Genomic DNA, 27,941 nt, shown 5'->3' with positions numbered 1-27,941 from the left:
TTCATCCAATTAAAAAAACGCATTATCTCATTGATTTCTCTTTTTATTTTGATTCATACATGCTTAATAATAATGATGCCAAGTGTCAACAACTTACATATCTTTGTTAAGGATGTCGCATGACTCTAAAAGACAATAGGTACCAAGGAAATGACTAAAACCACCTACAAACTCCATTGTTAGTCGGAGTGCAGGACTGCAATGAAAATAAAGCAATAAATGAATTGAGAAAATGAAGGAACAAGTCCATCAGGAGGTGAGTAAGTGAATATAGCCACATCCACCTTATCAATGGTCTTTTACCTGAAAGTATTCCGATATTCTCAGGGACACGCACACACATTCACACAACCAATGCCTTAAATTATAAGTTCACTGTGTCATCTTTTCACCGCGAAAACACAACTTCACTGTAAGTACAAAAATAATATATGCACCCAAACACATGCATACACACTATGATTTAAGGCTGAACCTATTGAAAGTTACTCCAAGGAACTTTAAAGTGGTTTTGAAGCTCAAAAAATCAACGCAAAATCAACGCAAAATGAAAGTTTCTCATAGTAGCTTTAAAAACATAGAGCTATTCATTCACCCATACCATTACTTTTCACCCAGAAGGCGTTTTTAAACTCACATACACCGCTACCTTTGACAAAATGTGAAATCCGAGCTCCTCTTTGTGGCCTTACATCGTCAATCGAAACAGTTGAGTAATGATTTATTACCGATGCCTGGATATAAACAGATCAGGCACATTGGTTTCATATTGCAATGTAGTATGAGGGTTGCTGTGAATCAACAATGTCAGAGTTCTTCAAGTGTCATCACATCTTCTGTTTAGTTTACATTTAATAGATCTTAAAACAGTTCATGTCTTCTTTTGTCTCTCCAATCTGTTGGATGAATTAAAATCCAGAATGCATTTTGATTAGCGCTCATTGTGAGACATGAACAGACATAATGCAGTATTTCATAACCCCCACTGTACTGCAATGCATAGACATTTAAATTTGTCTGGTGCAGCGGTAACATGACTGACACAGAATCGTTCATTTTCTAATGAAACCAAAGTTTATTGTATGAAACTTAATATTATAAAGCCTAAAGGACACAGACCTGAACATGTCACTGAGTCTGTTGAGTGTTTTGAGCATCAAACTTTAATCACTCACAGAGTAGAGGTAAAATAACGGCATTGTCCCGGATCCTCTCCATTATCCATCATATCCATAAAGTGACACGGATTATCAGGATGCAAGCTGAACCCAACTCACTCATCTTCCTGGGTCATTTCTCTAAGGCACTCCTTCAAGTTTTCCACCCGGTCTCGATGGTTTTCTTCAGCAGTCTGTATCGTTTTTTCAAGCAGCTGCCGCACATCATCCAGTCCGCCCACTTTCGGCGCTTTGTGGTGGTAGAGATACCCCTGCAGCTGGTTGTCATGACAATCCGGGGACAGCATGCCGCACAGAAAGCGCAAGAACATTTCGTAGTAGCCCAGCGGGGAGGCGAGGGTTCGCGCCACGGCACACTGGACCAGGCCTGCTGCGGATTTGGTCGGATCCTTGAATTTGAAGATCTTGGGCTTGTCCAACACGGAGTCCAGAACGTTCCAGGACTCCGTGCGAAACACTGTGAAGACGTACAGAGCGGCCATGAACTCCTGGAGGAGAGAAGACGTGGGGCAGATTTTTAGGGTGAATCCTTAAGGGTATGCTGGTGGCCTGGCAGCCTGCATGTGTCTGCTCGGTGGATTTCCAGCGGTAGCTGCATGAAGTTTTTAAAGATCTATAGAAATGTCCTTTTTGTCCAAGTTCTTATGTCGAGTCCCTGTTTTAATTGTTACATTATCTCTTAGTATTTCTTTTCTTTTGATGGTCAAAGGTTAAAATACTTTTCAGCTCTTCGTTGACTACCTTTAAAAACACAAAGTAATGTGAGCTGAAATAGTAAGTGGTTTTCAGTGTATTGTTACGACAATACAGCAGAGTAAAAGAAAAAAAGGTTTCACGGAATACTGAGACGCAGGTACAGTGAGATGCAAAGAGTTTCACCTGAAAGCTGAAGTGTATGAAGCAGAACGTCCTCTTCCCTGAGGCTGCGGCGGGGAGCTCAGTGCTCAGGCCGGAAAACACCGTCACCTCCGTCAACTTCAGACCGCACTCCTTCACGTCCTCTTCAAAGAACACGCTGGTGTTCCTCTCCAGCATCTTAAAGGCCATCTTCCCCATCTTTGTGAGCAGGTTCTTTTCATCACTGGACCATTTCTGAGTGCAAAGAGAAATGACGAAAGCATGATATTGACAATCAGCTGTTATTTGGCTTCTGGACAAATGACTGGTTTGTCTTTTTGAACAATTCAGTCATTCAAGCTCCATTTTTGATTTTGTTGACACTAAATCATTAGGTGTTTATACAGTCTCAACAAAAATTGAAATTTATAAGCTTCATAAAAATATTCTTTTCAGGTCAATTGTATCGGAGTGCATCAGATAGTACAAATGTCCATGATGTGGTATCCCCTTATTTCAAATATTAACTATGGGTTAGTAAATCTGTTTGTAAAAATGTAATTACAAAATTTGAATTGCATTCTAGTACCAAATAAAATAGGTTGAAAAGGTTTGTTTTACTTTCATACTTAAAAAGATTATTTCATGGCGATTGTCTTGAGTAACTATAACACACGTTACCAGTTCATGGTCCATCTTTCCATAGTAGAACTGCAGTCTGCGATTGGTCTGGACGATCATAGTGTTGACATAGAATGGCGTCAGCCTGGGGGGGTGCTCCCCATAACCCTGGTAACGGTAGCGGCGCTCGAACACTGTGGCCACCATCCAGCAAACAAAGGGCTGTCGAGCTAGTATACTGAGTGATGGGAGGAGCTTATAATGCCGTATGATCTTCGTCGATAGCTCTGCATCGCAAAAGCGCAATGTCAGGAATTCATCTATCTTCTCATCACTGGAGAAAAGGGGGACAAAAAAAAAAGATGCAACTGGACTGAAACAGAGAAGTTAAAATTAATTTGACTAAATTATATTCCTGAACATCATCAAACATATTAGCAGGAGGGTGGATACACTAAACACAATGCTAAAAAAAACGCAGAAAATACAGTAATAAGATACCCAAAAGAAAAGGAAATTCAAACTGACATTAAAACACAAAACCCACATCGTACATCTGCACACACACCTAAAGCCCTGTATTTCTGTGACAGCGTCTATGTATTGAGGCGGTATTTGTGAGACAGCAGCACGTCTCCCCAGGATCCAGACGCGAGCACCACGGAGCACAGTACCTCGGATGATATTTACAATCAGGACGTCAGGGTGTGCTTTGGTGTAATTGTCATTTATCACTGGAGCATTCTGAAGAGAAAATCCAGAGAGAGACATATAATATATACATATATTAGTTTCTGGTAAGGGTGCTCTGATGAGGATTTTTGGGGCAGATCACTGATCGACCAATCCGATCACAGGGTCTGTCTGAAGTTATGTTTGCCCACCAGTCAACAAGCGATTGTGCTCATCTGCTCTTTGTATGCGTCTGCTCGTGTCTCTCGCTCTCTGTCCAGTAACAACTGACAAATATGTACATACTTATGCATGTCATGTTTTGGTTAAACACTCATGGACAGCATTAGACTCGTGGAAAAAATACTGTTGCGAAGATCCTTACAGGCTGTTCTGCTGTCGAAGCCAGTGTGTGTGTGAGTGTGTGTGCCCAGCAAATTTAAGAGGAGGTGGGAAAGCAGACAAATGAGTATAGATGTGTCATTTGATCTGCTCTTCTGATCAGCCTTTATAGAGACGACCGATCAAACTATTAAGAATGAAAATCATCCAGATTATCAGTGGCCGATCGATCGGATCATTTGTTAGATTAGGAACAAATAGGTAGCCTTTAAACATGCCTGCATTGTTCACGAGACCATTGTTTATTTTCAAAAACTGTTAATTGATAGAGAGATATTAAACGTTATATTGTTAACTGTAGTGAGAATTCAGGCTCTAGATTTATTTTACTGTTACAAATGTGAATGTGAGTCCCAGGTGTATGTGTGCAGATGGGATACCTGCCAGTCCAGAGAGGCTTGGTAACAATCAAATGATTCCATTATGATGAGGAATTTACAGTCCTCTTCCTCCAGGTATTTCATGTCTTTGCACTCGGGATAATAATATTCGACAATTTCCATGATCGACAGATCCTGTGAACGAGGAAGCGCTTTGTTTCGCAGGAGCCAGAGATTTTTGAATGAAAGTTTGATGACAAACTGCAGATCCTGAGAAAACATGGAAAGGAAATTGGTGTCAGTCACAAAAAAGTAGTCAAAACAACAACAAAGTTAACTTTTGTTTGTTGATTCACCTTATTGGCATGAAGTTCTGCCCAGTCCAGGGAGAATTTCCCCACGGAAACAGACATACCAATTCCTGGAAGCCCAGTGGTCACCACCGTCCTCACCGGCTTGCCATCATCCTTCTGTAGTCGGAACAGATTGTTCAAGCCCACGAAGGTGTCGGCACTGGGGACCTGGATAGGTGACGGAGGGTGGGGTCGGAACTCATGGGAGGGGTCGACTCCTCCATAACCACAGGTTGAAATCAGGGGCTCAATGTAGATTTTATCTAGAAGTTTCTGTTTTCCGGCTTGAACGACCCCCTCGTGAATGATTTGGTATTTTCCTATCAAATAGTTCTTCAGGCAAAAGCGGATCAACGCTGGTGGTGGAGAAAGATAACGAGGAAAGTAAAAAAACAGAAAGAAACTAAATGTGGTTTGGAATCTGGATCTCACATTGGAAGAACAATCTTTCTGCTACACCACCTCTCTGCCTAGTTATAGTAATAATAGTCTCATGTTGCTGCAAACATTCTCACCAGAAAAGACTTGCGTCAATCAAGCCTGAACCCTGGATCCTCTTCCTATGTCTTTTCTCAAAGTAAGGTTTTAAATCGATATTAAATCACATGGTCAACATTTTTATTGTTCCTTTGAAAATAATATAAACTGAGAAAATGAAAGCAGTCTGTCAAAAGCGGAGCCACAGCATTCTTAAATAAAATATCTGAGATCAAACCAATTGCACCAATATTAGACTGTGTGTTTGGATCAAACCAGAGTAAACTTGCCTCTCTTGCACTTATTCTTTAGTTCGTCTGCCTCTTGTGTCTTCTTGATAGTTTTGAGGGTACTTATTGTATGCAACAGGGAACGCTCCTGGCCTGCAGAACAGAATGTCAATAAAAGAAAAAGAAAGAGAAAAACAGTGAGGATTCACTGACAGCGTTCAGTCCCTGTGTACTTCCACTGTATCGTTCTTTTTCTAACAGCGCATTTTACTCTGAATGAAAGCATAATTATTCCAGCTGCTGAATTTCAAGTTTATAGTTGTCTCACAGAAAAATTCCACTTTAAAAAAAACGTGTTCACTTCACAGCTGCCATCCCAACAGTCAAAATGTGTTTCTTTAAAGGATGAGCTCTATTTGTACCGTTCACACTGTTTGTACTCTAGCTGGGTTTTCTTACCAAGTATCTCCAGGATCCTGTCCACAAAATCAAGAAGGTCTCCCTCCATCACCTGTGACAGGGTTATCTTTGGCTCCCACTGGTTAAACCCCAACTTAAATTTGAATAGCTCTTCACTGGTGAGCTCCGTCACAACACTCTGGATGCTCTGTAGACAGAGAGAAAGGTGTAAAAACACAAGGTAACATGTTGTCCCTCAGCAGTGTGGGTAGCTTTAGGGCCACTTCAAGATGCCACAATTACATTTGTATCACACATTGATGTAGCATATTGACGAAATAAAGAAAATTAGCAAAATTATTATTATTATAGAATGTTTAAGTCTTTTTTTCATTATATTGTAATACATGGCAACAGTGGAGTTTATTTTTGACAAATACAGTAAGAGCTCAATAGGAAAATGTACTATATGTGTTATTAGGATGTATCACAATTAAACAAACAACTAAGTTGAAATGCATCATCAGATCAAACAAAGTACTGAGAACTAAGAAAAACAACGACTTCTGTGAGGAAAGGAAAATATGAAGCATCCAAGACCAACTGTGATGCACCAACCTTGAATATATGGGGCAAGTCCTGCTCTGGGTGGAGTCGACCTGGCTGGCTGTTCTCATCAGTCTGCGTTGTGTCTTCTGGTTCAACTGGCTCAGGTGGTTCTGGGGAATTAGTTATCAACATTTCATCTGCCTCCTCTTCATTGTCTTCTGAAAAGTCCCCCAGATCAGAGGACCTGAGAGACAACAGGAAGCACGTTAAGAAAGAGCACAGCGAACATTCTCCAAGCATAAACATTTTGACAAAGATTTCACCCATTTATTTGGGACAGAGAAATGTTAAAGATATGCAACTCTTGTGTAGATAAACAGACTACAACTTTGAAATGTTTTCACGTAGTTTCAGTTGAATAAAATGTTGAAAGTAGTGGATTTGGGAGCAATGGATACATTTCCACTGATTATTATCATTAGTGTGTGTGTGTGTGTCTTTCACCTGGTGTCAATGACAACAGCTCCCGGTGGTCTGGTCTGCTGCGTGATCTCGGTGTAGAGGGTCTCTGGAGACTCTGAGCGAATCATCTGCAACCTAGCAACAGATTGGAGACAACATCCCCTCGGTAAGACCCAGGTTACTCACCCTTCAACATATAATGCAGTGAACTCAGACATTTGGAGCAATAAAGAGCCAACCTCTGCTTTGACTAAAAATAATAATGTAGAATATTGACATTTACAAGTTGATCCTTCCATCAAGCTGTTCATGAAGCTGCCTGGTGGGACGCTGTATTTCCCAGCAGGGAAATATCGCTGATATCCTTGATTTTGACCTAACTTCACATTTCTGTTTGCAGACTGTGGCGCTCTCTGCACAAACACACACCTCTGGCAGCTGTACAACTCTACTGGATCAATTCATATGGGAAGTGTGAACAGTTGTATAGGGTTAAACTGGCCAGGGAACAGGTCACAGCCAAGGTATAGCAAGCAGTTATGTGAAGCAGTATGACATCTGTGGTAAAGAGGCCAAACACAAAAATGCTTAAACCCTCGGGTTGATGCTTGAATATTAAACCAAGACACACGCAGTACCCTGTCCCCTGGTGAGTAGTCGGTTCAGGGAGTACCACTGGACATGGGAGATGGAAGACCTGGTCCAGCTCTTCTTCCTTTTCCTCCTCCTCCATCACATCACTGTCACTCTCCATTAAACCATAGCTGGAGGGAGGCCTCTTCCACTTCTTCTTCTCCTCCTCATCATCATCTTCCTCCCCATTCTCCTGCCTAAAAATGCTGAGGGGATGAACAATGGCTGTTATATGAAAGGTATGACAACGTTTTTAAATTATTCCAATAGGTTATTAATTACCAATATCATTTTACTGGGATACATGTACAAAATAAAAAATACATATGGACAATATCAAAAGTCAGGTCACCAAAGTAGTTCGACAAGATGGGAAACATGTGGGCCATAAGTGACTGTTGAACATGCACGTGAGTGTGTGATAGTGTAAATACGGAAACATAACTGCATAGGTAGTCAATAACCACAAGAGTGGACATCATACAACGTGAGGTAAATTAACAAACAAAAATCGTTATCGTTATGGATCGTTATCTGATGTTATTTAACGTCAACTGACGGAAGTAACGTTGCTCGTGAAACGTCTTGTGAGTAACAGGATTAAAGATGGCAGGTGACCGACAACACCCACCTTTCAACTTCAGTGTCCGGGTCCATGTCTCTGGCAGCACTAGACTAACACACAGTGAATTTATGATTCAAGCTATGTGAACTACGTTAAATCCAACTTATCGCAATAACTGTAACGTTATATTCAAAACAATACATCAATCCAACGTGCTTTCCTAACGTTAGTTTAAGATAAAGGCGGTCGGTCTCCGCCGATACTGTGATGCTAACATTTTGTTATACTTAAGATTAAAGTTACATTGTGTAAAAAATCTATGAACTGTAAGGTTATATCACCGGCCCTCGATTATTAACTTCTCCTCCTTGTTTTGTCAGCCTTAACTTTCGGTTTCTGGTCAGTTTCCGGTCCCCCAACGGCAACATCATGACTTCCGGCCCACTTCAAAATAAAGGCATAACGACACAACTTTAATCCACAAGCAGTCGTCTCAATAATGCGTACATGTATCAACTTACTCATTCATTTCTTATGTGTACATGTAGATCAAATAAATACTCATAATCGACTTACTGCAATGGAGACATTTGAGCATTTTTATCAAAAAACCCTTAATGTAGTTGTCCAATGTAAATGTAAAAAGAAACTTTAGGTCATCAGTCAGACAAATTAAACACTTGGTGAATTGACTCATAATTACGTCACTTCAATATACACCTTTATTTTCAAATGTACAAATCAGATATCAAATTTACCTACACACTATTGTCACCTTAATACAACATTGGACGTCCCATCATACTGCATGGCCTACTTTGAGAGCCTGTGGTTTTTCTCTTACACAGCTAAAGTAAATATCAGTGTGCGGGAACAGTTTAAACAGACAGCTTGTGCAATAAATGTGTATACATATTAATTGATGCTATATTGAGTCTCTTATTCAACCTCCGTTTTAAAAAGGATGCACGGAATCTCGAATCTATTTACTCCAATCAGTAGACTGTATGACAATGAAATATGCACACTAGAACCACAAAAAGTAATTTTATTCTGAAGGTGTTAATGCGCAGTCTAATAGTGTCTCAATAGTGAGGAACTCAGGTGACATGTTTTCATGAGCTGAAAGCATGGCTGTATGAAGAAGAAAAAGATTAGTTTTATAATACATCCAAGGCTGAAAGAGACAACCCTTTTCTACAAAGGTTTACATGACTTGTAATTGTTGGATGAATTTGTCATATTCTTGGACACACTGAACATCTGTGCCTCCACTTTTCAACTTCTAATATGTAGATCAAGACAATTTTGTATTGGGACCCAATTATTTTTGGATTACAATTTCCAGAAGACCTTGGGATCTTCTACCGTCACATTGTTTTCTTCATTAACTCAATCATTATAACAGTAATCTCTCTGTTAATAAAAGTGAACCTAACTAAAGGAAACAGAAATAAGATGTTTTAACTGTTTTTCAAAAGAATTGGAGGTGCATTGGAGGTGCTCTACCTGTCAAGTCAAGCGCTTTGAATTGAAAGTATCTATTGGGCAGGAAATACATTAGATTAAAATGACATCAAAGTGGACCTCCTAGCTATTGATTGAGTAGCTAATTCTAAGAAGCAGGCAAAACAAATGGATGAGTTGACAGATTGAGGTACCTCACTTTAAAACCCCTTTAATTCCATAGTTGATCCTTTGAGCAAACTGTCAGAATTAACACAGACTGTCAGAAAGCGGCATCCTTAACCATCAGTACCATAAATCTTTGATTTGTAGGGATAGTTGTGGGACAGTAGGTGGAACTGCAGTAATAATCCATCTTTGTTACAAGCAATGATGATGTCTGAATGATGATGCCCTGACAGATGTGTATGTAAAAGAAGCTCTGGACCTTCAATGGACAAAATCCTTTTATTGACAAACATGTAAATATAATACAAAAGAAATAAAAGTAGATTAAAACAAGATTATAAAAAGCCCTGAAAGTCAACAACAAAAATGAGGCAGTAAAAAAAAGAAAAAGAAGTATAATCAAGTAGAACTGTAGACAATTATGAATCCAATTCGGGAACCTGTCCTCACACCTTCAACCTGCTCATCATCTGTGGAATAAAAAATGTAAAAAAAATCTGATTAAACCGAGGCTCACAGAGAAACATTTTAACACAATAATATAAGTGGAAGTGACATGCGTTGTGTGACAGATGCATGTGTACACCACATGGGTTGTTATATGAAATGAAAACACCGTGAGTTTACAAGACGTGAGAACAGCCCGCCAGTGTGAACAAGACGTGAGAACAGCCAGTGTAAAGAAGCCAGTCACTAAATAAAAATGACTTTAATGACCTTTTTAGACGTCCAGCAAGATTTTCTTCCTTGACAGACGCATGCTTCTGAAAACAGTTACTGAGATGTAAAGAACGAACACATTTCAGGAAAGTTCTCTTTCACAATGATGTAGTTTTGTTTCATTAGTTAGATCACGAATGAGGGACAGCCAAATATAATCCACCGCCAGTAATTTGTTGCAAATTAATTAATGCAAAGTTACCAGTTTATTAGGTACACTTGTATATGTGCGGACAAAAGGGTTGGTACTGTTACTGTAAAGTAACAATCAGACAGTAAAATATAAATTTTAACAAATCATTGATTATGAGCTGATGAGATTCTATGTCATTCTGCCTCCTATTTAAACCGATTTCCCACCTCTGCCACTACACAACAAGCGGCATTCCGGAAATTAAATGCAGACAGAAACAATTCCACCTTAAAAATTATCATCTAAGTGTGTCCTGTAAAAGTCTAATGGTTTTGCCCATGTGTGTTTTTACCTTGCGAGCACTAGCCGTCAGAGGAGACATTGCAGACCTGCTGGTGGCTCTCTGTGCTTTAGATGCCACCTGGGGTGACTTGGAGCTGCCAATCCTGCCTCCTCGCACCACTCCAGCGTGGATGTTTTCCTTGCAGTTGCGTGAAGATGTCGGAGTGGGCGACTTCTTTAAACTTTTGCCTGGGGATTTCCTGGTGGAGCTGCGCAGTTTTTTTAGCCCTTTCTTCAGGTAGTTGCTGTTTTTAGGTGTGTTGTCAATACTGAAAACCATAGACTGCCTCTGATCAGCCTGAGAGAATATTATAAGTGAAAACTTAGAGAAACATACAAAACACAATATGTACGATTGTGTTCCACAAATTATATCATTTTGTCATTGTCTCCGTTTTCAAAAACATGTATGTGTGTGTGTGCGTGTCTATATATAAAATAAACTCACTGGACTGAGGGCAGGGTAAAGCTGAGAGCTTGATGGTTCACTGATCTTATTTTTAGGAGTGAGTGGACGTGGGAAGCAGCTGGCCTTCACCTTTTTCTGTCAGATAGAGAAGAGGATTTCAGAAAGTTACATTTCAGATTCATGGTCATTTATTACATTAATATTAACATAAAAACAGTAAGCTTTCAGATTACCAATGCAATAAGAAACACAAAAGCCTGACCACTGTTATTGGATGATAAAAAAAATATTAAAAAAATAAAAACTGTCGATATGTCAGCCGCTTGTCCTCTTTTTACAAAAATGTTCAACACGGATCACTCAAATGTGATCTTTAGGGTAGTGAGAATGTCATGTACTATGATAGGATAGCTGATTGTCAAATGATGGTAGTAACAATAAGTAGTATTACAAAAAGTCAAATTTGAATGCTAAACTTCAAATAACTACATTATCAATAAGTTGAAGAAAAAGATATTATGTCAAATTGTAGTCTATGAAACATGCATCTACTGTGCTTCAGTCAAGTTCAACCATTTAGTTACACAAGATGCAACAAACATTTCTGTGCATTCAAATGCAAACGAACCTCAGGTGAAGTTTGATTTACCGACCACGTCGATGAAGCGCGCTTTGTGCCTTTCAGCTGAGAGGAGCCGACAGTTTTTGACGGCAGCTGGCCTGGCATCAAGGACAGACGGTGTGAACGAGTACTGGCAGCGGCACCTGAGTGTCCCACCATGAAGGAGTGCCGATGGGAGGCTAGAGAGTCTTGCAGCTGGCCAGGCATCGTGGACGCCCGACGGAATGTGTCTGATGGTTCACCCGTACGGAGCTCTTCGTCTGTGAAAAGGAAAGTACTGCCACGGCCAGTCTATGAGAGCAGAGAAAGAGAGAGAGAGATTTCATCAAAACAGTGAGAGAGAAATAACATGCAGAAACTGGAACCAACTGTAACACAAAAAAGATATTTTCAAGCTTAAGATTTCATAATATTTCAGATTAGGGCAAGACACTGAACCCGACGGTTCGGCCTGCACCTTGCTGCATTGGTGTGGAAGTGTGTGTGTGGATTGGTGAATAAGAGGCACTACATAAATTGGTGGTCACCAACTAAAACTATTTGTTGTTGCTGTGGGAAGTAGTGACTACTGGTGTAGAAGATGGTTTTAGGCCAGTATCAGATTTACAGTAGCGGCTTATTGTATGTGTAAATCCCTTTTTGTGTATATTTTTGGTACCGCAACAATCTCAATTTTTACACTATTCTGACTACTGCTGTGTGACTGTATTCCTGTCATGTTCAGTGTGCACGCAAGTGTCCCTCTCTACTAACATCAGACTCCACAGGGTAGCTGCTCTTTAGATGAGGAAGGCAGGCCTTGTTCCTGGCCTGGAGTTCAGCAATCCTCCTCCAATCGTCAGGTGCCCCTTCGGGCTCGTTCTCTACCCCCGCACAGAACGTACTAGCGGCTAAAGACAACACATGTAGAAGAAAAAAAAAGAAAAGATTACACCAACTGTAATACCCATCTGGGATCAATCACCACATATTAGTAACTAATTAGTACATCCGCCCCCTCTATGTTGAGGATCCAAAGTCTAATCTTAATTTTGTCCCTTTGTGTTATAGATACATCGTCACACTTACTCTGTGAATGGATTGTGCTGCGTCTGTAACCTGGAAGACTGATGAGCTGGTCGCTGGCAGCGCTGGTCATTCTGGCTGGTGTGTCTAACGACACCAAAGGCACGGGTCGTGCAGAGTGGGCACTGGCGAGGTTAGGTTGGGAGCGAGCTGAGGCCAGACTGTAGAAAGTCTCATCATCTTCACCGCTGCCTGGGGTTTTCTACGATAAGAGTTCAACGATCACTTACGGCTTCAGTGTGGAAAAGGTTTTCAAAAGGGCAAGTTTAAACATTTTTGTTCAGCCATTTGAATGCATCTTTACACTGCTGGAGTGTACTGGCAGCAGTACTCCTAACATGAAAGGGGCACAGAGCTCTTTAATTACACGTATAGTTATAGCAGGATGGTTAAAACCTAGCACGACAAGGTTAAGGATAACAAATTAAGAGTTGAACTGAAGAGTCAACTGAACCCTCAAAATGCATAAATAGTAAAATGTCATCATCATCATCAAAATAGTGAGAAAGAACCCATTGTGATTATACAAATGTAGCTTCTTAAACGGTGTGCATTATTGTGAACATGCAGTAAGTGTGCTAGTGAGAATCCTCCACCTTGGTCATGGTGATGTTAATAACCTGCGTGGTCCTGCGTCGTTTTACAGAGGACGTTGGATTTCTACAGGTTGAATCCAGCTCCATTCTTTGCCCTGTACCTGTACTGGTCCTGCAAAAGAAAACAAAAGATCTTAATAGTTGAGTATGGAGAAAAGACAATGATTCTGGTTTTACTAGAATCAGGATATTGTATGTATAAGATAGGGAGAAAAGCCCAGGAAATATAAAAAAATACATTTAAACAGAAAAATATATATATTTACATATATAAATAATGAGCTTTTGGTGAGCTGCAGTTTGAGTAATTCAGTATTAGTTTCTGCATGGTTATGGACTGGAATCAGGACACCTATTGGTCTTGCATTACTCACATTTAAACAATTGTAAATCATATTTACGTTGTATATATCGATTTCTTTCTAGTCATATGCTTTGCATCGCTGTTGTCACTAACAACCGATTATAGTTTCAGCCAATCAAGATTTAGAACTGGTCTCAATCAAAACAGGTGTTTCCTTAAGAAAGGGGACTTTCACATTAAGTTTTAAATCTTACTTTTCTGATTAAAGGTTTTGACATCTTGTCTCGCAAAAGAAAGAAAAAAGAAAAGAAACTATTTCACAGGAGTACAACAAAAAAAAGACTGCTTAAATAAACCCAACTAAATGTTCTAAACACATGTGAGCATTTTTTCACAAGGTAATGTAGTGCAAAGAAGGTTGATTAAAGATAAGCAATTCAAAAGACACTCATGTCTGCAGTTAGTATATAATAAACTGAAAAGGTATTTAGGAGAACTCTACAACACACACCACTCTCACTCATTGTAAACAGAAAACCTTCCTTTTATGTGAAACTGTGTGACGTACCTGTTGATATGTCTGGTGTTTATAGGGGTAAAATACAGGGATTCCAGTGACTCGGCCTCTAGACCTCGACGTTTGGCTGCCAAGCGCTCTGAACTGCGAACAAGCGGTGTGCTTGATTCATGAGGCGCTGAAAGTTTCCTGCAAAAAAGGTAAGAAAGAGTATTGTAAAAGTTTGCAATCACAATATATTCCCACTATGCTCCAATGTAAGATGTTATGGCTCTTCTTTGTTTGCTTTGTTGAGAGCTCGGGGGACAACAAAAACATCAAGGGCAAAGGCCAACTTTCAGAGACATTATTAGGATAATGGGAACATCTTGGGGGGAACAAAGTCAGGTCTGGTATATTTAAAACAGTAAAAAAAATTACAAACCCAAACGGGTAAAAAGAGTTGGTTTGGTGGAATGTTTTGCTTTTCTTAATTCAATACATCATATTTAAAGCATAAATTCATATGCATACTTACTTGAACCACTTTAGGATGAAAAACTATGACCTTCCCTAACCTCAAAACTACACTTTCGAGGAAAATTTAACATATAAATGAACCAAAATGGGTTTTAAGACACTGAAGATCTGCTCACATCTTATCTTTGTTATTAGTGTTTAAAAAACACTAATAACAAAACTACAGAGAAATGACATTTTGGATGGATGTTATAACACTGTCCATAGTATTTTGTCTTTACTCGCATAATGAAATAGCTGCAGCCCTAGAAGATGTCATGCTACTTAATTGAGGGTTGTATTACCTTGTGTTGTTCAGAGAGTCTTCCAGAGAGCTCTGGTCCTGGCTGTCAGAGCTCACGGTTCTCTTCACCTGTGCTCTAGTTTCAACACCCGAGAGTCCAAAGGGAACCTCCAAGTAACACGACCCTGCTGCACTTCTTTCGTAACCATGAATCTTATTCTGTTGCCGCAGGTTACGGTCAGCAAAAGCCAGCTAAAAAAAACAATCAAATCAATTTTTAAAAGTTTTTAAAAAAGAGATCAGCAGCAAAAATTAAATTAAATGTTTGTTTGTTTGTTTGTACAGTAGGTTAAAAGAGACAGTGTCTCAGTTCTTATGCCTCAAAAACAATACCAACCTGTGCCTCCAAACTAGCCACTCTGTCCAAAAGTGCCTTCTCATTGGTTTGGGCCTTGTCCAAATCCAGTTGAAGCAGCTGGTTTTGCATGGTAGTAGCCTTTACTTCTTGCTCTTTAACCTCCAAGGAATGCTTGAGTTCAAGCACCTCCCCATGGCTTTCCTGGAGAAGCTGTTTCTTTCCGTTGTAATGACTCCGTGCCTTCTCCATCTGCAGCATTGTGACATGAAAACATATTAGTCCAAACTACTCGTCTGACACCAAAAGAGACAAACCAACCAAGTGAAAGGAAAAGATCAAAATCAATTTTTGACAGTAAACAAGTTTGAAATACAAGCACTGAACCGAATTGTGTGTCATGTTATCTGACCAACCTGTGCCTTGTAGTGTTCCGTAGCCACCGATTTAGTGGAGAGCTGTTCCTGCAGGTCTCGCTTCAGAGTCTCAATTTCCTCTGCGTTTTCTTTCGCTTTCAAGAGTTCCTCTTTTCCTTTTTCAATTTTGAAGATTTCCACCTGCTCTATTGTAGTCTTCAAGGATTCATTCAAACTTTGGACTTGGTCCTTAAGAGTTTGGATTTCATTGTGCAGCACGTGTGACTCCTTGGAGCTCTCAACCTTCCACAGGTCTACCTCGCCCTCTTTAGTTTGGATTTCCTCCCTCAGACGATTGACCTCCTCCTCAAGAGCGGCGCTGTGCCTTCCAACGGTCTCAATCTTCAAAGTGCTTTCCTGCTCCTGCTTGGCCATCAAATCTTCTTTGGCTTGAGCCTGGTCCTTAGCGATCTCAAGAGAATCATTCACACATTCTATTTGTTTATTCAGACTTTCAATCTCTTGCTGTAGCATTTCAGAATGAGAAGAGGTCTCAGTCTTGAGCAGAATTAATTGCTCCTCCTTAGCATGAATCTCTGTATTCAGCATCGTCACCACATCTTGAGATGATACCATCTGTGTCTGGAGTGACTCCATATCCCGAGTGCTCTGTAGTTGATGTTCAGCAAACAGCTCGTCCTTGGATTGCAAATTGTTCTCTGCATTCTTCAGTGATGAACTAAGACGCTCAACTTGTTTCTTTAACTCTTGTATCTCTTGATTCAGCACATCTGACTGTCCTGAGCTGTCAGTCTTCAGCAGTCTCATCTGTTCCTCTTTAGCTTGGATCTCCTCTTTCTTCTTCCTCACTTCTTCCTCAGAAGATGACAGTTGCTGCTGCAGAAGCTCCTTCTGATGAGTACTCTCCTGCTCTTGTTTGATGAGCATGACAAGCTGAGCTTGAACCTTCTCCTCAGCCTTTGTCAGGGAGTCACCCATATTAGAGAGTTGTGTTTTTAGATATTTGAGTTCTTGCTGTAGCATGTCAGAATGTGTGGAGCCTTCTCTTTCTAGTGTGGCCAGTTGTTCCTCTTTAGTATTGATCTGCTCCCTTAGCCCTCTCACCTCCTCTTCAGAGGTTGTGATCATGATTCCAAATGCATCTTTTTCCTGAGAAATCTCCATTTCCTTCTGAGTCAGCAGGTTTTCTTTAGTCTGAACCTGCTCTATTGTAGTCTTCAAGGATTCATTCAAACTTTGGACTTGGTCCTTAAGAGTTTGGATTTCATTGTGCAGCACGTGTGACTCCTTGGAGCTCTCAACCTTCCACAGGTCTACCTCGCCCTCTTTAGTTTGGATTTCCTCCCTCAGACGATTGACCTCCTCCTCAAGAGCGGCGCTGTGCTTTTCAAGTGTCTCAATCTTCAAAGTGCTTTCCTGCTCCTGCTTGGCCATCAAATCTTCTTTGGCTTGAGCCTGGTCCTTAGCGATCTCAAGAGAATCATTCACACATTCTATTTGTTTATTCAGACTTTCAATCTCTTGCTGTAGCATTTCAGAATGAGAAGAGGTCTCAGTCTTGAGCAGAATTAATTGCTCTTCCTTAGCATGAATCTCTGTATTCAGCATTGTCACCACATCTTGAGATGATACCATCTGTGTCTGGAGTGACTCCATATCCCGAGTGCTCTGTAGTTGATGTTCAGCAAACAGCTCGTCCTTGGATTGCAAATTGTTCTCTGCATTCTTCAGTGATGAACTAAGACGCTCAACTTGTTTCTTTAACTCTTGTATCTCTTGATTCAGCACATCTGACTGTCCTGAGCTGTCAGTCTTCAGCAGTCTCATCTGTTCCTCTTTAGCTTGGATCTCCTCTTTCATCTTCCTCACTTCTTCCTCAGAAGATGACAGTTGCTGCTGCAGAAGCTCCTTCTGATGAGTACTCTCCTGCTCTTGTTTGGTGAGAGAGTCACCCATATTAGAGAGTTGTGTTTTTAGATATTTGAGTTCTTGCTGTAGCATGTCAGAATGTGTGGAGCCTTCTCTTTCTAGTGTGGCCAGTTGTTCCTCTTTAGTATTGATCTGCTCCCTTAGCCCTCTCACCTCCTCTTCAGAGGTTGTGATCATGATTCCAAATGCATCTTTTTCCTGAGAAATCTCCATTTCCTTCTGAGTCAGCAGGTTTTCTTTAGTCTGAACCTGCTCTATTGTAGTCTTCAAGGATTCATTCAAACTTTGGACTTGGTCCTTAAGAGTTTGGATTTCATTGTGCAGCACGTGTGACTCCTTGGAGCTCTCAACCTTCCACAGGTCTACCTCGCCCTCTTTAGTTTGGATTTCCTCCCTCAGACGATTGACCTCCTCCTCAAGAGCGGCGCTGTGCTTTTCAAGTGTCTCAATCTTCAAAGTGCTTTCCTGCTCCTGCTTGGCCATCAAATCTTCTTTGGCTTGAGCCTGGTCCTTAGCGATCTCAAGAGAATCATTCACACATTCTATTTGTTTATTCAGACTTTCAATCTCTTGCTGTAGCATTTCAGAATGAGAAGAGGTCTCAGTCTTGAGCAGAATTAATTGCTCTTCCTTAGCATGAATCTCTGTATTCAGCATTGTCACCACATCTTGAGATGATACCATCTGTGTCTGGAGTGACTCCATATCCCGAGTGCTCTGTAGTTGATGTTCAGCAAACAGCTCGTCCTTGGATTGCAAATTGTTCTCTGCATTCTTCAGTGATGAACTAAGACGCTCAACTTGTTTCTTTAACTCTTGTATCTCTTGATTCAGCACATCTGACTGTCCTGAGCTGTCAGTCTTCAGCAGTCTCATCTGTTCCTCTTTAGCTTGGATCTCCTCTTTCATCTTCCTCACTTCTTCCTCAGAAGATGACAGTTGCTGCTGCAGAAGCTCCTTCTGATGAGTACTCTCCTGCTCTTGTTTGGTGAGAGAGTCACCCATATTAGAGAGTTGTGTTTTTAGATATTTGAGTTCTTGCTGTAGCATGTCAGAATGTGTGGAGCCTTCTCTTTCTAGTGTGGCCAGTTGTTCCTCTTTAGTATTGATCTGCTCCCTTAGCCCTCTCACCTCCTCTTCAGAGGTTGTGATCATGATTCCAAATGCATCTTTTTCCTGAGAAATCTCCATTTCCTTCTGAGTCAGCAGGTTTTCTTTAGTCTGAACCTGCTCTATTGTAGTCTTCAAGGATTCATTCAAACTTTGGACTTGGTCCTTAAGAGTTTGGATTTCATTGTGCAGCACGTGTGACTCCTTGGAGCTCTCAACCTTCCACAGGTCTACCTCGCCCTCTTTAGTTTGGATTTCCTCCCTCAGACGATTGACCTCCTCCTCAAGAGCGGCGCTGTGCTTTTCAAGTGTCTCAATCTTCAAAGTGCTTTCCTGCTCCTGCTTGGCCATCAAATCTTCTTTGGCTTGAGCCTGGTTCTTAGCGATCTCAAGAGAATCATTCACACATTCTATTTGTTTATTCAGACTTTCAATCTCTTGCTGTAGCATTTCAGAATGAGAAGAGGTCTCAGTCTTGAGCAGAATTAATTGCTCCTCCTTAGCATGAATCTCCGTATTCAGCATCGTCACCACATCTTGAGATGATACCATCTGTGTCTGGAGTGACTCCATATCCCGAGTGCTCTGTAGTTGATGTTCAGCAAACAGCTCGTCCTTTGATTGCAAATTGCTCTCTGCATTCTTCAGTGATGAACTAAGACACACAACTTGTTTCTTTAACTCTTGTATCTCTTCATGTAGTAGTTCTGACTGCTGTGAACTTTGATTTTTCAACATGATCATCTGTTCCTCTCTAGTCTGGATCTCCTCGTTCATGCTCCTTACCCTCTCTTCAGAAGCAGACAGTTGTTGCTGCAGGGCCTCCGTCTGATGAGCACTTTGCTGCTCTTGCTTTGTAAGCATAACTTTCTGAGTCTGAACTTGGTCTTCGGTCTTTCTGAGAGAGTCATTCAGATGTTCTCGTTGGCTTTTCAGATCTGTAATCTCTTGCTCCAACAATTCTGACTGTTGGGAGCTTTCCTTCTTTAGAATAACAAGCTGCTTGTTTTTTACCTGTATTTTTTTGTTTAACTTCTGAACCGCCACTTCGCAGGTCACAATCTGTTGTTGGAGTACCTCTCTTTGTTGGACATTCTCTTGTTGGGTTTTAGCCAGTAGGTCTTGCTTAAGTTGAATTTCCTGCTCAGCCTGTTTGAGAGACGAGCTAAGGTCTTCCACCTGGACTCTTAGGCTCTGGATTTTATTACAAAAAACATCTTGCTCATTAGACTTCTCCAGGAGTAATGTGGCAAGCATTTCCTCTTTATTTTGAATTTCATTTTGGTTGTTTTGGGTTTTATCTGTAAGAATGGAAACTTCTTTTCTGAGACTATCAATTTGTTGGTCTTTATCAGCCAAGAGAGAACTGGCAGCAGATAACTTTGTCTCAAGATACTTCACATTTTCTTCAGTCTGAAGCAAAAGGCCTTCCTTCTCTTTCTTAATTTCCTTTAGTTTTTCTATTTCCTGTTCACAAGCAGCAATTTGCTGTTGTAGTCTGGTCATCTGCTCAGTTTTCTGCTGCTCAACTTTCTCAAGTTGAATCTTGAGATCCTGGATTTCTTGTTGAATGACAGCTCTCTGCTCAGTGATCTCCTTTTCCAATTTGTCTAAAATGTCATCCTTGGCTTGAATAATTGCCTCCGTTTGGGCTTCTTGTTGCTTCAGGAGCTCTTTTTGATGATTAATCTCTTGTTGATACTCTGCCAGCTGCTGTGTTTTGGACTCAATCTCCACCTCAGCCTTTTTCAGGGAGCAAAATGTGCTCTCCAGCTCATTCTTCAAACCATTGATTTCTGTATCCAACATTTCTCTCTATAAATCAAAGAAGAGAACACAATTAGTAGCCATCTAATCCAAAATAGATTGATTAAATTGGATTAACAACATTTTCTGAATTAAACATAATCACATTACCTCCATTACAGGCCCCATGTTCTCTCCTACTTCTTGCTCAGTAGCCCTCTTCATTTCATCCTCCAAACAGGAAATCTTTCCTTGCAGGATCTGAATTTGTTCAGTCAGTATCTCCTGAGAAACAAAAAGGATCATATTAGATTGTTTTTAAACTTTGAGTAGAAATGCAATTAATCAAAGTAATGGAAAAGTAGAATATTGATTCCAATCCTGACAAAACTTGAATGAATGTTTAATTTACTTCTAGTGGATTCAATGTGAATCTGAGTTAATAATTTAACAAATCCAAAGCAGTTTCTAGCATTTCTTGTGATGGTGCATCTACCTTTTCAGTGGTAGCTTTGTTCAGTTCATTCTGTAGGTGGCCTGTTTTGCTTCTCCACTCATCCTGAGTGAATGCTTGGGTTTCTGTCAGCCTGCCAACTTCTGCCTCAAATATGGCACGCTGTGAACACATAGTTCTCACCTGCAAAACCATTAAAGAAAGCTTGTGTTAAGTTAAAGTTGTGATGCCAATTTTGACACACGTGACTGAAAGTGTTATTACTAGTGTCGACCCCACTGAGACTTGCATATTCCCTAACTGCACCAGCATGTTTATATGACTTAGTTTAGGAGAAGTCTGAAGCTCATTATGTTGACTCCAATTGTACAAAGATGTACAATTGGCAAATGACTGTTACTGATTGTTTACTCACTTCAGAGGGGATTGGAAAAGAGACCACATTTATCAGAGAAAACCTTTGCACGAGTGTCATTACCTGGGATGAGAGTACACCATTTTCGTCTGACAGCTCGTCCACTTTGCGCTCCATAAGTGAAGAGTTACTCTTGAAGTCTTTATTTTGCTTCACCACCTCATTTAGACGAATGTGTAACCTAAGACAGACAAAAACAGTTTCTTCAATTACTTTCATAACAAATTCTTACTTTTTTTGGACGGATCATGGTATGTAATAAATAATTTCTTCAGGAAAATGTTAGACTTGTGATAGATTATCATATTGCTTCGAGAAGAATGTTATATTATAGCATCAAACCACCCTAAATGTATAAGTTCAGCAGGGGAGGTGTCACAGCCTGTATTACGGCCGATTCGCAAGCGCAAGTTGAACAAACACCTTTGATGTAAACATGTTATTAGCTCTGTCATGTATTAATAAATAGGCCTTATTTCACTGTCCTTGGATACTTACATGTCGTTCTTGGTCTGAAGCTCATTGAGCTGTTCCCTGATACTATTCTCCTGATCACCTTGCTCTTCTTTCATTTTATCAAGGCGGTACTGCAACTGGTTAATATGGGACTCTAAAGAAAACAAAGTAAGCATAAAACATACTTTTATTTAAAGAGAATCAAAAACATACACAAAAGGCAGACATTATAATGCACAGTCAGTTGCCCATAAAAGAAACAGCAAAAATAAAGCACAAAAGATGTTCTTGTATCAACCTAAATAACAATGTTTTTTTATCCAAACACTTAAATGCGGTACCTCTCTGTGCAATGAGTGCAAGCTTGCTGGACAGCTCCCTCTCCAACCCATCTCTGTGGTCTCTCTCCGTGATCATCTGTCGTTGCATCTTCCTCAGTTGAAATTTAGGAGTGTTCATGATTTCCTGCAGAGGAGACTTGCTGTGGGAATAAAAGCAGATCAGGCAAGCATGTATATTCAGACAAAATTGTTATGTTATCATGAAATGCAACCCTACAAAGTTAGCCATGTTGTCATGTTGAGAAAATGTAAATCTTAGTTAATGTAAGTTTGCCAAACCATGGTAGATGAAACAGCTTTCATGTTAATATGAAACCCAACTGCAAGTTTTCATTACAAAGAACACAAACTGTTGCTTCTGCCTATTCTCTCGGGCTGATGGTCTTACAATAGAGACAAGCAACTTATTAAGCTGAAACATGTTTCAGAAAGAGGGTCGATTGATCCTAACCAAAGTTTTGATTACAGTGTACGTAAAATTGGCTATTTGAAATTTGAAAAGTGTGTTGAAAACATTAAAATCCACACTGGTACCTGACTGAGGAGGAAGCTACAGTTTGCATGTTTACAAATGTGACTTTCTGTGTGCGGTGGAAGATGGGGGACTCGTCATCTGAAAATGAGGAGATGGACGACACATTGGAGGTCGAGGTGGTTGCTGATCTCTCAAATATTTCACGGGCGACTGGCAAATCTGAAATTTATGGAGAAACACGATTTGACAAATTTCACAGCTTGCATGTTAAATCCTAATCAGCAAGCTAGTGTGATACAGCAGCATTGGGTGTATGACACTAAAGTCTCTTATTATGGTATGGCATGAAAAAAAAATGAAAGATTCAACAAATATTTCACTTACGTTTCCTTGCCAAATGGGCATCAAGTCTTTCGCTGAAATAAACGCAGCCGTCGTTCTCCATCACAAAGGAAGCAGTTAGGTTTGCTATCTCTCGCTAACAGATGAGTGGATACAAATGTTCACAGAATTATTGATAGCACAACACATGATGAATGAAATGTGATGCATCTAAGTGAATGCTTACCTCCACATCGCATTCCAACATGTTCAGTGTTAAGCGGTCATTCATTATGTCATGGTATAGGAGCAACAAAAGCACCTGGTGGTATCACAAAGAATAGGTCAAAAGGGGCCTTTGTGTTCATTAGTCAGTAGTTTTCTTATTTTGATTTAGTATTGTACCTTTGCAATTTCTATGGTTAGGTTGATACCAGCTCTTATGTTGTCCCAAGACAATGAAGTTCCTTTGGTTGAACTAAATCTGCAATCCCCTAATAAACATACAAAGGTTAATTCTCAAAGCAAAGCAATATTCAACCATGACTAAGAGTAAGCAAATAGAAGAGTAAATGATAAAAAGTGGTCCTTGGGGTGTGTCTTTTTAACAGTCTGTTAGATTTACAGGTGCAAGAGGGCATACTTTAGACCACACCCAAAAGTGATATTTTAAAAAGGTTACATAAATAAACTCACTCTCCACAAAGTCTGCAATGACCTTGAATCTTTCCTCAATGGATTTGCCGATACCGGAATTGGGTTCCTTTTTCCTGAGATGACAAAAAGGTGAAACTAAAATAAAATGGTGTTTTTCCCCCCATTGAATAAACAATAACGCCCCAACAGGAGAAGCATGTTTAAAATTAAGTTGAAAAGGCTTTGACCGTCCCCTGTTTACACAGGCCAAGCATTTCAACACATTGCTTCTACTTACAGCATACAAACAACTTCCAGTAGGACTGCCCCATCTTTTAAATCGTCGAGTGTTAATACTATTTCGGACAGTTTTATGGATTTGACCTGCAAAAAGATAATTTGATAAATTGGTTAAATACAAGCCATCCATCCATCTTATCTATCCAACTTCAAGCTTTGCTTGAGCAAATACATTTGCATAATAAAATGAACGTCACTATCAACTCACCCAGCTCAGAAGAGCCTTAACACCCAAGTTAATTGTCATGTTGGCGGAACCTTTATCTCAAAATAATTTCAACCTGGAAGACAAAAAAAAACAAATCCTAAACAAGCATATCAGCTAGCTAGCGTTGTCAAGCTAACGAATGAGCACATGTAACTACATTTAATTAAATAACGTTCGTTTAAAGTCAGCCCTCCTACATCACAGTTAAGTTGCCTACTGAGTGTTAAATATCGCATTAAGCTGAAGTTGGTGTGACCCTAACATTAACCAAACTTCGTTGGTTTCAGTAACGTCAGCTGTAACTTATTGAAGGTTAGTTCATTCTAAAATACCAACGGCCATAACATGTAGCTTTCCAGCAGTGACTCACCTTTGAAGACGTCGGTCTTTTATCAGTATCGTATGTATCCGTTCCCCTGAAAAGACATACAGCCCCTGCGTCTTTCTACACGAAGCTACCGGCTACGAGATAAACAGTCGCTTGAGAAATCAGACACAATTCAAAAAGGGTTGCAGAAGATTAAACCGTCCAATCCGTTTTCAGATACAGACGCATCTGAAAATAAACCACGTTGATTGGTTTAAAGGCCGGAAGTAAACTAAACGTTGCACTCGTTTTAGTTTTGGTCGGTACCGTTGGTCGGTTCGCTCCGCTTTAACATGGGCGGGAACAAATACAGTTCAAAATACACAAAGTATATACAAAACTGTGTTATTTAGTTTGCTCTATGTTTTTTTTTTTGCGTCCGCATCAGTCATGTCGCAGCTGGTCAAACTAGTTCTAAAACTAGTGCTGACTGCCGACTCCGCCCCCCCGAATGGATTTCGGTGTACGCCGGAGTGGAAATGAAAGGTGTTTCTAGCAAACGAGAGAAACGTCACACACACTATGATACAAATATAAGGTTTTGATTAAGACATTTAATAATATTAATAATATACATAAGATAGTGGGAAAATGCATTTGAATTGTAATATAATAACACATTTATGATGTAGCAAGAGGATATACACCCTCACTACAAATCCCATAATCTACCTGTTCGTTTCCTTGGAAACGCGTTGTTGTCTCTTCGCCAGGTAAGTCAAACGTTTAACTCGTTTATCTCATTACGTTGAAACACGGGTTTCTGAATAACCGTGGCTAAAAAGCGTGTTGCTATTATAATTTGCCGCAGTTTATTGGTACATATATGATATTTGTGACAAGTGAGTTCCATAATAGTCTCATAACACAATGAGGCAGGATACAATAGCTACAAAGTGTGTATTGCAAATCCATGATATGCCAGCAAATTAATCATAGTCAAGCTTTTTGTGTTTTCAAACAGTTTGATTACATTAATTGTGTTTTATCACTGGGTCAGTTGACTCGCCAGTGATTCACCATTATGACACTGTTCTCACACAGGTGAGTGGATCTATTAGAGTTGGGAATATGTACGGAGCTCCAGTGGATTTATCCTTCAAACACATCAGCAGTTTGGAAGGTAGCACACTATCATATTCCTCTCCTTTGAAACATAGTACACCATAAATAAAAGTTCACACAAAATCTAAAGAATCTGCGAGCCAGTACTTAATATTCACTGTATTTCTTTTATTGCGTTCTCAGATGCATGGACAGAGGAACACAGCAGCACTCTGCGACCTTTAAAGAGAAATCCAAAGATGAAGTACCTAAGCTGCTCCCTTCGTCTCAATAACAACAACATCCCTGACCTTCATGACCTCCAGAGGACTGTTAACCACTTCCTGGCTGAGCCGTCACGGCTCGCCTGGCTGGATCTTTCCTTCAACAATATATTACACATAGATCAAGTAAGCATGTTTTCTAGCACTGTGGCTTAGCTGTCTTCTTTCTCTCACAGTAAATCTGCAACATGTGTGCTTGTATTCCAGGTTTTGTGCGAGCTCCATGAACTGCGTGTGTTGTATCTCCACGGCAATAACATTTTTATTCTGTCAGAGGTGGACAGACTGGGAGTGCTACCACATCTACATACCGTCACTCTGCATGGAAATATGATCGAAACCAACAAGGCGTACAGGTGGAGAATTTCCTTCAAATTTACCCGACACAATCACAGACACGTCCTGCTTAGTTGTAAGATGTTTGGATATGAGATACATTGTTACTCCTCAGATTGTTGGGTAATAATCCACAACTGCTGGTGGTTGCTGTTGAATACAGAACAAATTCAGCACTTCCTACTGTCATACAGTAGAGGGGCAGAATGAGGGTTTACTCTTATGCTACAAGAGTTGAATACCACTGAGTGGCTATGAGAGATGCGAATGCTTGGCAAGCAAGTAGGTGCATAGCAGGTGCTTAAATGCAGATCAAGCTCATATTACAGCACACAACCTACTCTGCCCAGCAACACCAGTTACAAAACACACACACACAGAGGGGCTGCTGGTTATAAGTATATTCCAATGACCTGGTTTCTCATGTATCATTATTATTCATGGGATTACATTGTATAGTATATGTGTAGCACTAGTAAAGGGGATATATGGTCTGTTTTCAACATTCAGTTTCACATACAGAGTGTATCTAAACTATCTAGTGCATGATTATGTATTTTTGTGCATTTAGGAATCGTGTGATTTCTGCTCTGCCTCAATTGAAGACGATGGACTTCAGTGCCGTGACACGCCAGGAGCGAGTCATGGCAAAGATTTGGCATCTGAGCAACAAACGCCGCAGAGGCAGCAAGGAGACTCTTAAGTGACTGCTTCGCCTCCATCGTGGTGTGTTGAAACCAGTTTCACCCATTTGTTCTGTAGTCCACATCCACTACTCGAAAACCTCATATCTTGTTTAGCTGTGGTGAACCCAGCAATGTTCCTTCAGGTTTTGTCCACTTTTATTTGCTGAAATGAACAGTTTTGTAGTATTATTGCATAGTCAAAAGAGAAGTCAACCACTTGATAATAAAGTGATACATTTCTCTGAACCATCCTGAGATACATTCTTTGATATTGTTGCAAATATGGGTGAGGCTTCTGGAATATTTTAATATTGTTATGGATTATTCTTTTGGAACATACCAGTTATTAATGTTAATGACTTTCCCTGTAGCATTACTGAACCAACCACTTCCCAGATAAGAGCATGAACGTAAGCTTTAATAAGACACATACATTATGTTGAAAATCTTTAATGAATGAATTAAACCAAAAGAAAATAACAATTCTTAAAACTTGTTGGTACTAGCCTAAGATATTACAAACATATTTCAGGTAGTATAACACATTTGAGTAACAAACAAAATGCCAAGAACCCATCGCAAAAAGCTCAAATCAGTTGCGTGGTTGAAATAATCACAGCCTTGCAGATTATCCCTTTAGAGACTCCAGAGCGACTCACCCTGCACACGCGTAGTCATGTGCTCTTCGGCGGAGAGCACATGAGCAAACAAACATTTAAAAACACAAATAAATAATCACAAACAGTTCTCGGATCATTTTATCTGCCGTGATACATAGATTGTTAGCGCTCCCCCACACTGCTACAATGGTTAGTTTCTGATTAATATGAACAACTCAATCATATTACAATCTGCAGCGGAAAGCTTTGTTTAAAAGCTAACAGATGCAGTCCTTAAAAGTTTTCTCGTGTTTCATAAAAACATTTATTTATCCCCACAAGATCTTAGCCAATCCTGACCAATGAACTCTCTCACAAAAAGAGGAACTTCATACAATCCATCATCTGTTTTTATATTCAAATCAGAAAAACTCTGTACAAAAGGCGGCATGAATGCATGATATCCGTCACTGCACCCTCTACACACCAACACCCTTCATCTCTGTATGCCTCCACTGCTATTAAATATGTGACCTTCTGGGATTGTATTTAAAGAGTCTGACAGCTTTTTTTTTGTGCGAGAAAACTGCAGAAGACACATTGCTGTCTGTAAACTGGAGAGCATATGACCAAAGAAAGCTCCATCTTCCTTCTCCCCTGTGACATTAGTTGACCCACTCCTGCTTATGTTTGCATCCTCACCCACCAGAGGACACCAG

The 27,941-nt window shown here is 40.1% G+C and overlaps 3 protein-coding genes across 12 annotated transcripts; 1 reads left to right on the top strand and 2 right to left on the bottom strand.

Moving 5' to 3' along the window:
* Positions 1-25: 25 nt before the first annotated feature.
* nlrc3l (NLR family, CARD domain containing 3-like) lies at positions 26-8,124 on the bottom strand. The gene is made up of 12 exons (XM_034548257.1): positions 7,765-8,124; positions 7,139-7,339; positions 6,543-6,635; positions 6,108-6,282; positions 5,550-5,697; positions 5,151-5,243; positions 4,387-4,739; positions 4,091-4,300; positions 3,205-3,380; positions 2,697-2,970; positions 2,058-2,270; positions 26-1,666 (listed from the first exon to the last, which is right to left on the bottom strand). Exons 1-12 carry the CDS (start codon positions 7,788-7,790, stop codon positions 1,274-1,276), a joined length of 2,355 nt encoding a protein of 784 aa, XP_034404148.1. The 5' UTR covers positions 7,791-8,124; the 3' UTR covers positions 26-1,273.
* Positions 8,125-9,593: 1,469 nt separating this feature from the next.
* On the bottom strand, positions 9,594-24,740 carry numa1 (nuclear mitotic apparatus protein 1). 9 transcript variants are annotated; one of them, XR_004610684.1, is made up of 25 exons: positions 24,277-24,740; positions 23,907-23,979; positions 23,697-23,782; positions 23,459-23,532; positions 23,168-23,256; positions 23,010-23,084; positions 22,826-22,919; positions 22,501-22,660; positions 21,967-22,106; positions 21,668-21,779; positions 21,233-21,350; positions 20,797-20,937; positions 20,472-20,585; positions 15,555-20,369; positions 15,181-15,390; positions 14,845-15,035; positions 14,093-14,230; positions 13,221-13,332; positions 12,628-12,826; positions 12,313-12,449; positions 11,566-11,850; positions 10,977-11,072; positions 10,539-10,826; positions 10,051-10,110; positions 9,594-9,803 (listed from the first exon to the last, which is right to left on the bottom strand). XR_004610684.1 is itself a non-coding variant. In XM_034547860.1 (25 exons), exons 2-25 carry the CDS (start codon positions 23,943-23,945, stop codon positions 9,800-9,802), a joined length of 7,764 nt encoding a protein of 2,587 aa, XP_034403751.1. In that variant the 5' UTR covers positions 23,946-23,979; positions 24,277-24,740; the 3' UTR covers positions 9,594-9,799. The 9 variants fall into 9 exon arrangements, 7 of the variants coding, with proteins under 7 accessions (XP_034403751.1, XP_034403756.1, XP_034403755.1 ...); XM_034547860.1 differs by having other exon boundaries at positions 10,051-10,097; XM_034547865.1 differs by having other exon boundaries at positions 9,594-10,097; positions 15,555-15,695; positions 16,716-20,369.
* Positions 24,659-26,867, top strand: lrrc51 (leucine rich repeat containing 51). Of its 2 annotated transcripts, none has more exons than XM_034547868.1 (5): positions 24,659-24,759; positions 25,318-25,396; positions 25,522-25,727; positions 25,809-25,957; positions 26,509-26,867. In XM_034547868.1, exons 2-5 carry the CDS (start codon positions 25,345-25,347, stop codon positions 26,642-26,644), a joined length of 543 nt encoding a protein of 180 aa, XP_034403759.1. In that variant the 5' UTR covers positions 24,659-24,759; positions 25,318-25,344; the 3' UTR covers positions 26,645-26,867. The 2 variants fall into 2 exon arrangements, with proteins under 2 accessions (XP_034403759.1, XP_034403757.1); XM_034547866.1 differs by lacking the exon at positions 24,659-24,759 and adding an exon at positions 24,762-24,986.
* Positions 26,868-27,941: the final 1,074 nt, after the last annotated feature.

The sequence above is a fragment of the Cyclopterus lumpus genome, chromosome 13 (assembly GCF_009769545.1).
Source record: "Cyclopterus lumpus isolate fCycLum1 chromosome 13, fCycLum1.pri, whole genome shotgun sequence".
Lineage (NCBI taxonomy): Eukaryota > Metazoa > Chordata > Actinopteri > Perciformes > Cyclopteridae > Cyclopterus > Cyclopterus lumpus.
Note: the sequence above shows the minus strand (reverse complement) of the source record. Positions and strands in the feature narration are given on the sequence as shown.

Bases quoted from the DNA above. Each gene is read 5' to 3' on its own strand.
- nlrc3l (XM_034548257.1), bottom strand. From the start codon at position 7,790: ATGGACCCGGACACTGAAGTTGAAAG. The intron at 7,340-7,764 runs GTGGGTGTTGTC...TCATCCCCTCAG, and splicing joins CCGGACACTGAAGTTGAAAG to CATTTTTAGGCAGGAGAATG. The intron at 6,283-6,542 runs GTGAAAGACACA...GTTGTCTCTCAG, and splicing joins GCTGTTGTCATTGACACCAG to GTCCTCTGATCTGGGGGACT.
- numa1 (XM_034547858.1), bottom strand. From the start codon at position 23,945: ATGACAATTAACTTGGGTGTTAAGGCTCTTCTGAGCTGG. The intron at 23,783-23,906 runs GTGAGTTGATAG...ATCTTTTTGCAG, and splicing joins TTAAGGCTCTTCTGAGCTGG to GTCAAATCCATAAAACTGTC. The intron at 23,257-23,458 runs GTGAGTTTATTT...TATGTTTATTAG, and splicing joins CATTGCAGACTTTGTGGAGA to GGGATTGCAGATTTAGTTCA.
- lrrc51 (XM_034547868.1), top strand. From the start codon at position 25,345: ATGTACGGAGCTCCAGTGGATTTATCCTTCAAACACATCAGCAGTTTG. The intron at 25,397-25,521 runs GTAGCACACTAT...TTGCGTTCTCAG, and splicing joins ACACATCAGCAGTTTGGAAG to ATGCATGGACAGAGGAACAC. The intron at 25,958-26,508 runs GTGGAGAATTTC...TTGTGCATTTAG, and splicing joins GAAACCAACAAGGCGTACAG to GAATCGTGTGATTTCTGCTC.